Genomic DNA, 11662 nt, shown 5'->3' with positions numbered 1-11662 from the left:
TGCACCATGTCTTGAGATGACCTAGAGTGACACCACAGTTGTATGATGGTTTCATGTTTCTTGTATCCAAGTATGACTGCAGTACCGTGGAGCGAGGGGATGCTGAGTAATTTACAAGATCTGTATTAAAATCTCCACAGAGAACAACATAACTGCTTTCTGATAGCTCATCAACCACGTCGAACACTTCCTTGACACTCTCCTCATACACTGCTGTGTTGTGATTAGTGGAGGGGAGCAGAGCACACACTACATACATATCAGCACACTGGGGACGGGAGAGTCTCACAGCTACAACACTATCATACTCACATTCACATATATCAGTGTACCTGTACATATTTTTCTTAACTAAAATTGCCACACCGCCTTCCCCTCTACATCCTCGCTGGTTAGCCTTAACCTTAGCCGCGACGTCAAACTTATCATTTAGACAGTCAAACCAGCTCTGCGTTCTATCGTTCAACCAGTGTTCACACACTGCAAGGGCATCACAGTCACTCGCTAGTTTCTCTAAGTATTGGCGACAATACAGTACACTCTTACATTCCATGTTCCTATACTTAGCATGGTAATAAGTATTAGGCAAGTGTTCGATGCTATCATGTTAGATGAGTTAGCGTGCGCCATTGCTGTTTCTGTGTGACTGTGGTATCCATTCCCGACATCTTACATTTGGCGGCCAGAAATCTTCATTCTCACTAACTTGTTCTGCTGTCCTACTGTCAATGTTCACTCTCAGTGTGTAGGTGGGATTGTAGCCTTCCCAGTGCCTCAGCAAACGAACGTAACTCACATGGACGCCACGTTGTTTAGCATATTCACATATGGCATCTTGCACTGTTTTTAGTGGTTTATCCGCTCTAACATACGATAGCACAAACCTTTTTGTTTTAAATTTTGGTGAACCACCTCTAAAAGCTCTGGACCATTCACTGTCGAATCTCACAGATCTCTGAGCATTGTCTTCTTGTTGTTTATGGCTAACGTCATCATATCCAACATCTCTGATATGGTCATCGCTGACTCTGTCATGTTGAGTAGGACTTGTACATATAGTGTCACTGTCGCCGCCCTCGTCGTTCTCCGTGTTGCCCTCAATAGTATTCCTCTCGTGGTATATAGTAATGTCCACAACACTTGGAGTTTTAGTTTTGTTGGTCTCTGCTGTTCTGGTCAGAAAACTTTCAGCCTCATGACCTGGTTGTGCGCTGGAGCTCACAGTTCTGAGCAGCGGGGGGCTTCTAACTGCCTCAGAGTACATAAGCTTGTTGCGAGTGTTTACTGTGTCTATTTTGCCGTCTATAGCATTGGTTTTTCGCGTTAGGTTACTAATATTGTCTTTCAGATCACTTTCAAGGTGGTGTATCCGTGAATCTTTTTCACGTAGTTGAGAGACTAGTATCCGTACGTCTCCACGTAGCTTGAGCTCTACGTTTTTAGCTCTACGACCTTTCTATCTCCCTTGACGCTGTTATTAGGTCGCTGTTCTTCTCTTCAATGGTCCGCTTCATATTCCTGAGTTCAGTGTCGAATTTGTTATGTAATTCTTCAATTCTTCTGTCCAGACTGGCATTATGTTCGCTTGCAGAATCCCGCATTTCCATCATTTTTGCATAGATTAGGGCCTTTGCTTAGTACTTGTTTTTCCAGTATATGAGAGGGGATTGTCTGTGTAATAAAACCATATAGGCAATATACATCAGACGCATATTTCTCAATTACAGACTTCCTGGAATGTTCTCTTTGTACACGTTTTGGTAGATATCCATTTGGGGTATCGTGTCGAGTATCCTTGGCTACGTCATAAAGACTTTGTCTCACTTCGTTTAGTTTTTCTTCATCATCTTTGTATATGTCCAAAAGTTCAGTTTCAAAAGAAATTCGATCTAGTTGTCCAAGGCGTCTGTGTATTTCATTGAAAATGTCATTGTCTATATCATCCACACTTTGTGTAGCGTATCGAAGGTCACCTTCCTCGCTGACAGAGCTACTCAATGCTTCACTGACTCTGCTTGGGCTGCCCATTGTTTGTTGATTAATCGGACGCTCAGTCAATCAGCACTGGTCCACTTGTGTAGATTCTCCTTCACATTTCTACACATTTTGGACACTTGATTTTAAGCAAAACCCAAAATCATCTTCATGATTCAGTAACATGAATCCATTGTAGGTATCATCACAATCACCTTACATGACCTTTGCGTCACAATATCTGATAATGATACAGAAATAAGATGATTTTGGTGGAGAAGACTTTTCAGCGACTTGCTGTTCTGACGCATGCGCACACTCCATGTATATGTGTCATGTATGTGTGTCTTCTGTGTGTTACGTATGCGTGTCACGTATGTGTGGTATGTATGCGTGTCATGTATGCGTGTCATGTGTGTGTGTGTCATATACACGTGTCATGTATGCGTGTCATGTATGCGTGTCATGTATGTGTGTTATGTATTTGTGTCATGTATGTGTGTCATGTATGTGTGTCATGTATGTGTGTCATGTTTAGGTATTATGCGTGTGTGTCTTATGTGAGTGGTATGTACGCGGGTCATGTATGTGCTATGTGCGTGCCATGTATGTACGTCATGTATGTGAGTCATGTTTGTGTGTCATTTATGTGTGTTATGTATGTGTATCACGTATGTTTGTTATGTATGTGTGCCATATATATGTGTTATGAATGTGTGTTATGTTTGTGTGTCTTATGTGTGTTACGTATGCGTGTCACGTATGTGTTGTATGTATGCGTGTCATGAATGCGTGTCATGTGTGTGTGTCATGTACACGTGGCATGTGTGTGTGTCATGTACACGTGTCATGTATGTGTGTGATGTATTCGTGTCATGTATGTGTGTCATGTATGCGTGTCATGTATGTGTGTGATGTATGCGTGTCATATATGTGTGTCATGTCCACGTATCATGTATGTGTGTCATGTACACATGATATGTATGTGTGTTATGTATGCGTGACATGTATGTGTGTTATGTTTGTGTCGTGTATGTGTGGTTGCTTGGTTGGTTGGTTAGTTAATTGTTTAACGCCGCACTCAGCAATATCTAGCTATATAACGGATGTCTGTAAATAATCGAGTCTGGACCAGACAATCCAGTGATTGTCATAAGCATAAGCATCGATCCACACAGTTTGGATCGATTACATGTATGCGTGTCATGTATGCGTGTCATGTATGCGTGTCATGTATGCGTGTCATGTATGCGTGTCATGTATGCGTGTCATGTATGGGTGTCATGTATGCGTGTCATGTATGCGTGTCATGTATGGGTGTCATGTATGGGTGTCATGTATGGGTGTCATGTATGCGTGTCATGTATGCGTGTCATGTATGGGTGTCATGTATGCGTGTCATGTATGGGTGTCATGTATGCGTGTCATGTATGCGTGTCATGTATGGGTGTCATGTATGGGTGTCATGTATGGGTGTCATGTATGCGTGTCATGTATGCGTGTCATGTATGCGTGTCATGTATGGGTGTCATGTATGGGTGTCATGTATGCGTGTCATGTATGCGTGTCATGTATGGGTGTCATGTATGCGTGTCATGTATGCGTGTCATGTATGCGTGTCATGTATGCGTGTCATGTATGCGTGTCGTATGCGTGTCATGTATGGGTGTCATGTATGCGTGTCATGTATGCGTGTCATGTATGCGTGTCATGTATGCGTGTCATGTATGCGTGTCATGTATGGGTGTCATGTATGCGTGTCATGTATGGGTGTCATGTATGCGTGTCATGTATGCGTGTCATGTATGCGTGTCATGTATGGGTGTCATGTATGCGTGTCATGTGTGTGTGTCATATACACGTGTCATGTATGAGTGTCATGTATGGGTGTCATGTATGCGTGTCATGTGTGTGTGTCATATACACGTGTCATGTATGCGTGTCATGTATGGGTGTCCTGTATGCGTGTCATGTATGCGTGTCATGTATGGGTGTCATGTATGCGTGTCATGTATGTGTGTCATGTATGTGTGTCATGTTTAGGTATCAAGCGTATGTATCTTATGTGTGTGGTATGTATGCGGGTCATGTATGTACGTCATGTATGTGAGTCATGTATGTGTGTCATTTATGTGTGTTATGTATGTGTATCATGTATGTGTGTTAGGTATGTGTGCCATATATATGTGTTATGTATGCGTGTCATGTATGTTTGTCATGTATGTTTGTTCTGTATGTTTGTAATGTATGTGTGATATGTATGTGTGTCATGTACGCGTGTCATGTATGTGTGTCATGTACGCTTGTCATGTATGTGTGTCATGTACGCGTGTCATGTGTGTGTCTTATGTATGTATGTCATGTATGTGTGTCATGTATATCTGTTTATATGTGTGTGATGTATGTTTGTCATGTATGTTTGTAATGTATGTGTGTTATGTGTGTGTGTCATGTATGAGTGTCATGTATTAGTCCTATGTATGTGTGTTATGTATGAGTGTGATGTTTGTGTGCCATAGATGTGCGTCATGTATGTGTGCCATGTGTGTGCGTCATGCATGTGCGTCATGTATGAGTGTCATGTATTGCATCATGTATGTGTGCCATGTATGTGTGTTATGTATATGTATGTCACGTATGTGTGTCATGAACTTGTCACAGTGAGATAATATGTTAATTTGTTTGCAATCTGTGTTCATTATTACGCAAATCAATACATCAGCAAATGAAAAAGATAACAATACCAGTGCATTACACAATTGGGCCAATGCTGGCTGAGCGTTGCCAGTATCGCCAGTGCCGGCATCGCTCTCGCAGCACTGGCCCATCAGCGGGCCAACGTGGGCCAGCCAATGCCAGATAACAACTCAGCTGGGTTCCGCTCACACCCTCGCAAGGCGACAGTAGCCCCATACAGTGCCACGCTCTTATCAGTAATCTGCCCTGAACACTCAAAGTTGATATTAAATACCATCTTTTATAGGAAGAAAAAAAATGATATATATATAAATTGTTTGGTCATGAGTACTAAAATAAGGAATATATGCCTCTGGTAATTATTTAGAGAAATCAAATAATTATAATAAGGAATAAAAACTGTTTATGTATCACTTTACCGCGGATCAAGCTAACGGTTACATTCCATTCTACAAGTGGGTCATTCTTCCTGTTGATATCTTTGTCTCTAAATTTCCCCATTTCAACAACAGTAAGTATGATTTTCATCAATCTACAGAATCCTCCTAACAGATAACCACTTTGGCGTAAAATAAGTATAATATCCTTAATGTTCTTGAGGAAGAAAGAGCTATATTAATGAGATAATTAATTTCATGAAATCTGATATACTGGCGCCATAGTAAAAAAGTGTGATCTGTACATTGGTCTACTTTTGTTCGTGTTAACATCTGTGAATTCAGTGTAAATGTAATTGTTTCTCATGTAATAGTTTCATATGTCTGTGCCTCAAGATATGATTTGAACTCAATTAAATAGCTGGGCTATACTGCGAACCAATGTTATTTTCATGAAAACAAATATATTACCGATAACCAGTATTAATTTGAGCATTTTTAGTTTGTTTTTCTGATTTCTTTCAAAGTTCTGCAAAGTTTAAAGTGATAATTAAGAAACAAATATATAGACCAAATTATTCCCTAATTACAACACATGCACTGACGCATTTACAGCAGATTAATTTAAAATCAAACCAGACTGTAGTACATTCCCACGAAACAATAGCTAGTTTCTCATAACTATGAATGATTCGTACTGGACAAAGCGTCGTAAGGTAAGGGACAGGGTAGCCGAACATATACAAGCCATAACATCAGCACCACACAATGAGGATTATCAGGAGGATTATCAGGGAGATACAGAACAAGAAGTTACCAGTGATACGTTTGCCTACGCAGTAGATGACTCGGATCAATTTGATGATTCCTTGAACAGATATGTTACCAATACAGATGACTTAGAAACGACATATAATGACATGCCATTGATGACTGATCATAGTTTCCAACAAGCTCATGCAAGTATACACCCTGAAGGTATTATTACAGACAGTAGTGAAAACGAGAGCACTGAATCCGACTGTGAAAGCTCAAAGGATAACAATATGCGGAGTAAACTTGGTGAATGGGCTGTATCATATCAGATAACTCAGAAATCCCTGGCAGCATTATTGGAGATACTTCGCACTGATTATCCAACTCTACCAAAGGACCCAAGATCATTACTACATACTCCAAAACATTATGATGTAAAAGACATATCCGGGGGCAAATATTTTCACTTTGGGATCGCAAATGGCATTTCACATCAACTTTCTTGTAGTTGTTTGTCAGATGTACATGCATCATCTTCAGTCACATTTCAAGTAAATATTGATGGACTACCTGTTTTTAAAAGTACTTCCATGCAATTCTGGCCAATACTTGGAAGAATAGTTAGCCCTGATGTTGGAGAGCCCTTCATCATTGGTCTTTTCTATGGCTGTTCCAAACCAGCTAAACTTGATGAATATCTTGAAGATTTTGTGGAAGAAATGAAATTACTGGAGCGCGATGGGTTTGATTATTTAGGGACAACTATGGAAGTTGTGTTGTCGTGTGTCATTTGTGATACACCAGCTCGGGCCTTTGTGAAGGCAGTTAAAGGACACAGTGGTTATTATGGATGTGACAAATGTACGCAAAGCGGGATCTATATAAAAAAAATGACATTTCCTGAAATAAATGCGGCTTTAAGAACAGATATCAAGTTTGATGAAATGAGGGATGAAGAACACCATGCACATGGCAGGTCACCATTCAGTCGATTATCTGTTGGAATGGTTTCACAATTTCCAATCGATTACATGCATTTAGTGTGCCTTGGTGTCATGAAGAAGTTACTCATGTTATGGATGAAAGGCCCGGTATCTCTTGGTTGCAGGATAGGATCAACTGCAGTAAACATGCTGTCTGAGAGACTAATTGAATATAGCAGCTACATTCCGCGGGAATTTTGTAGAAAGGGGAGATCATTACATGAAATTGATAGGTGGAAGGCAACAGAATATAGATTGTTTTGTTTATACACTGGTCCTGTAGCGTTAAGTGAAATTTTATCTCCTCATGTTTACGCGAATTTCTTACTTCTCTTTGTTGGAATTACATGTTTGGCAAGTCCTCAGCTCGTAAACAATTTCTGTAGTTACGCGAACGAAATTCTTTGTATTTTTGTGCAAAATTTTGCCCAGATATATGGGAACGACATGCTCGTATACAATGTACACGGGTTAGTACATTTGTCTGAAGACGTCAAGAAATTTGGTCCATTAGATAATTACTCAGCTTTTGTATTTGAAAACTACTTGGGAAAGTTGAAAAGATTGCTACGTACACCAAACCGCCCCCTTCAACAAGTAATAAGGAGAATATATGAGCGGCAGTTTATTAAGCGGAATAATGACTCTATCATCAAAACAAGAGAACCTAAATATGAACACACACATGGGCCACTGCTTCGTGATTTAGATTCTGTTAAACAATATAAGGAGCTACAAATGGATGATTTTCTGATATCATGTTCCAGAGGAAATAACTGTGTAAAATTGGACAATGATGTGGTAATCATCAAGAATATTTTGTTACATTCCAATCAGGACATTAGTATAATTTATGAGAAATTTATGGACAAGAGTGATTTTTTTACATATCCTATTTCTTCATCTATCATTGGAATCCACAAAGTTTCACGATTAACGAGACACATTTTTGTCGGAAAATTGACACTCATCAAATGCAAATATGTTCTTTTACCAAAACATGATTCATTCATAGCAATACCCGTTATGCACAGTGAGAAATAAATTACAGAGTTGACATGAAGAAACAACTTGAGGAATAGTTATATGTAACTATCTGAGACTGTACCTGTTTACACTTTGTATATTGGTAGATTTATATGACAAATGTTATCACAGGAAAATGCACTGCATTGTGAAGTTCTTGAAAAGTGATGAAATCGGCCTTATTCCTGATACGTGGTTGGAAGGGGATAGGTTCTGCTACTGGCCGAAATACAAGAACTCCAATCAAATGGACAGAGCCGTAAAATCTTCAATCGAACCAGATAAGGATACCTGGAAGATTTATGAAATATCCATCATGTACAAGAATGGTAAGTTACTTTATATATATTACTAGGAAAATAGAAGCTAAGTTTTTCATTGCCATCATAACTGATATACTAGTAGGTAACAAAGGCAACATTTTTTTACATGGTGTATTTGGTGTCAGTACAGAATATCAAGCAATTCCAAAATAGATCACATGAGTTTAAAGTTTTCTTCAGTAATCATGAACCTATACAGTTTGTATAATAATCTATTATACATGATGACAATTACATTTTATCTGACGACCAAACCTGTCAATATATTATATTTTAGCATCATATGACAAGGCTAGGAGGAAGTTGCCACTAGCTGAAGAGACATCCAACCTGGATACAGAGATGGAGGAAGAGGGACAGATAGATACAAGGAAAAGAAGGTATTATAATGTCAGATACATATTTATCTTCTTTGACAGTAATTTTACAGAGATAAAATAAAACTGAATATGCCGTAAATAATTCTCTGTTTCTGAAATGTATGTCTTTGTGATTGGCTTTATCATAATGTTTTACATGATTGAATGTACATGTTTTGTCCATTCAGCAGTTTGTGCCAAAGCTTCTTATAGAAAAATGGTTTCAATTTGATAATTGCTTGTGTAGGCCACCTACTAAATACCTGTCAACTGACAGTGAGGACGAAGAGGAAAGGCAACCCCATACCCACACCAAAAAGACCAAAATTATGGACAGGAGTGGCATGGTTAGAAGGCTGCCTACACCACCTCCTGTTCCGACTGAGGTTGATAACGAACCCCTGGTTCTGCGACGATCTCCAAGGAAATCGGCGCATCAAAAGGAGCATGCATATGTTACTTCAAACTCAAGCCTAACAACGCCCACAACAGACAGAAGTTTGTCATCTCCTTGGCCATCAGCAACCAGGGCGAGACTGGTGACACCTTCAACCTCTTCACACAGCCCAATGCCAGATTTCCCTAGTACACCAGCCCGACCGCAAACTAGTTTTCCATCAAGAGCAACAGGTTCATTGACATCTGTTGGTACCAGCAGAGGTAAGAAATTTATCAATGGTATTCTCTGCAAAAGTCAATGACGGTATATGACAAGAATGAATGAGTGAGTGAGTGAGTGAGTGAGTGAGTAGTGTATAACGCCACTTTTAACAATATTCCAATTATATCACGGCGTGTCAGCTTAATGTGGGAGGAAAGCCCGAAGTGATGCAGGTCTCAGACGTCTACCACTTCGGTGAAACCCACGAGCACGGGTATAATGCCGACAAACCAAGAAACATAAAGGGAACGAATCAGACCCCACACGCATAGATTTCTGGCGTGCCCAAGGGACGCAACTCTGCACTGCGAATTGTGGCGCCTGCAGGCGATTTGGCCACCCCTGCCCCCGTATATGGAAAGAAGTAACTGACATGTATGATGCTAAAAAACAATTCCATTTTAGTTGGGCTGATCACTAACCTCAAATGAACTAAAGCATGTTAATGTTGCAGTATTGTGGAAATATAATGGAACAATATATCCGGAATAATTTTGAGATATAATTTATTTTGCTATTTTTCTTTTTATAACAGAGGTTGTCCAAATAATCAGAGCCATCGAAACCAACACAGCGACCACGATGGAAAACAACAGACTGCTTAACCAGTTGTTGTTATTGATGTCAGCTCCAGCACAATCAACATCTGAGCAACCGTCCTTAGACCTGCCTCTTGACAATATTCAAGACCTGGAGGAGGCAAACACTTCTTTGTCGGATGCTACTCTATTCAGGAGTGTGGTAAATATTCCAGCCCATTGTTTTAAATTGCGAAACGTCATTTGTAATAATACGATTTCAATGGTCTTAATTTTATATATTACATCCTACAACAAAGGCACGATTAAAAATACGTGTTCATTTCTGTATTACGGCAGCTGAAGTTTTTAGCTAATTTCCGTATTGTCATAATTTATATAAAATAGAATAAAACATAATTACTTTCAACGTTTCTACAAGCGTGTTTTTTAAAGGAAACGCTAACCATCCCAACCCAGTTAGGCTTTCATACAATATTAATTTGACTTCATTCGTAATCCGTAACTATACTTCATTCAAATATAAATGTTCGTTCGTTCATGTTATGTTATTTTAAGAAAACAAACTATAAAAGCTGTCTCCATAATACGAATATGTAATTGTAACTATACCATGCATGTTTTACATATAATTTAGGTCTCACAACTTGGTGTCATCGGGGGCATGAGCGCTGCAGACACGGTGAGACGCATCCTGTCGGCGGCCATAACAAACAAGCTGGCAAAACAAATAAATTGGAAAGGGACATCCGGGAAGAGGGCCTTTAAAGATATGCCACTAAAGGATGTTATCATTAGTAAGTACAGCTTCAATCTTAATTCGCCTCAACATATTCCTTGATAATTGCTAAGACATGAAACTGTCTTGAAAACAACTTGAAACAACGTCACACTCATTTTTAGTCTTTCAGTGTAAAACGTCGCAATCCTTGTACATTTACCAGCATAAACATATAAATGTGCCTAAAACTGTTTGTGTGAAGTAATTAACACATTTATGTCACGAATCAGTGTTATAGATTTCAGTAGCTTGTATCATGTCAACTATGTTGCAGAAGCCACCCGAAAGAACCCACTGGTCCAGAAAACAAATAATGAGATAGAAGATCATATAAAATTGTGGTTTCGCTATGCCCCTGACAGGGACGGAGGAAGAAAGGAGAGGATCCTTAAGGCCTTACAAAAGAAGGCAGCAGCTACCGCAGCTGCACCAGCTACTCCCAATGGAGAGTAGTTTGCTGAACCAGACTAAGAACACATATTACTTTTATACGTGTGTTCAAATTCACATCATTAATGTTCTGGGAGGCATATTTATTCAAATATTAGCTATTTACATGTAAATAAACAAGGAGATGGATCACCTGGTTGTTTGTTACATTTTTCCGACTATGCAGGACTTGATGAATTGGATTTGCATTATACAGTTTTGTGGTAGACTGACCAAGAATTTCTTTATTTTAAACACTGTGGTGACACTGCTAATGAGTTTCTTTGAAAATCATCGTTAAGTCTTCACTGTCGCTTGCATAACCTTGAACTACTTACCATAGTCTGAAATTACAGGAAAGGTAATTTTAAACTTGCCAACATTGGACCAACATTGGACCAACATTGGACCAACATTGGACCAACAGTGGGCCAACATTGGGCCAATGATGGCTCACAAATGACAACCAATGTTGGCCCAATGCTGCCCCATCGTTGATAAACAGCATTGGCCCATTGCCGGCAAACGACATTGGCCCAATGTTCAGTGCGGCATTGGCCCACTGTTGGCCCAATTGTGTAATGCTGCCTGGGTATGTATGTGTGTTATGTATGAGTGTGATGTTTGTGTGCCATAGATGTGCGTCATGTATGTGTGCCATGTGTGTGCGTCATGCATGTGCGTCATGTATGAGTGTCATGTATTGCATCATGTATGTGTGCCATGTATGTGTGTTATGTATATGTATGTCACGTAT

General features: G+C 39.5%; 2 protein-coding genes across 2 annotated transcripts; both read left to right on the top strand.

Moving 5' to 3' along the window:
- Nucleotides 1-4734: 4734 nt before the first annotated feature.
- Nucleotides 4735-11403, top strand: LOC125371651. The gene is made up of 7 exons (XM_048394308.1): nt 4735-5182; nt 7946-8142; nt 8414-8516; nt 8743-9155; nt 9692-9897; nt 10333-10492; nt 10751-11403. The coding sequence occupies exons 2-7, from the start codon at nt 7950-7952 to the stop codon at nt 10927-10929; spliced, it is 1254 nt and encodes a 417-aa protein (XP_048250265.1). The 5' UTR covers nt 4735-5182; nt 7946-7949; the 3' UTR covers nt 10930-11403.
- LOC125378877 lies at nt 6695-7836 on the top strand. The gene has a single exon (XM_048394862.1). The coding sequence runs from the start codon at nt 6695-6697 to the stop codon at nt 7829-7831; it is 1137 nt and encodes a 378-aa protein (XP_048250819.1). The 3' UTR covers nt 7832-7836.
- Nucleotides 11404-11662: the final 259 nt, after the last annotated feature.

Source organism: Haliotis rufescens, unplaced genomic scaffold, assembly GCF_023055435.1.
Source record: "Haliotis rufescens isolate VD_foot unplaced genomic scaffold, xgHalRufe1.0.p SCAF_13, whole genome shotgun sequence".
Lineage (NCBI taxonomy): Eukaryota > Metazoa > Mollusca > Gastropoda > Lepetellida > Haliotidae > Haliotis > Haliotis rufescens.
The sequence above is the reverse complement of the archived record's forward strand: the minus strand, read 5'-3'. Positions and strand labels throughout refer to the sequence as shown.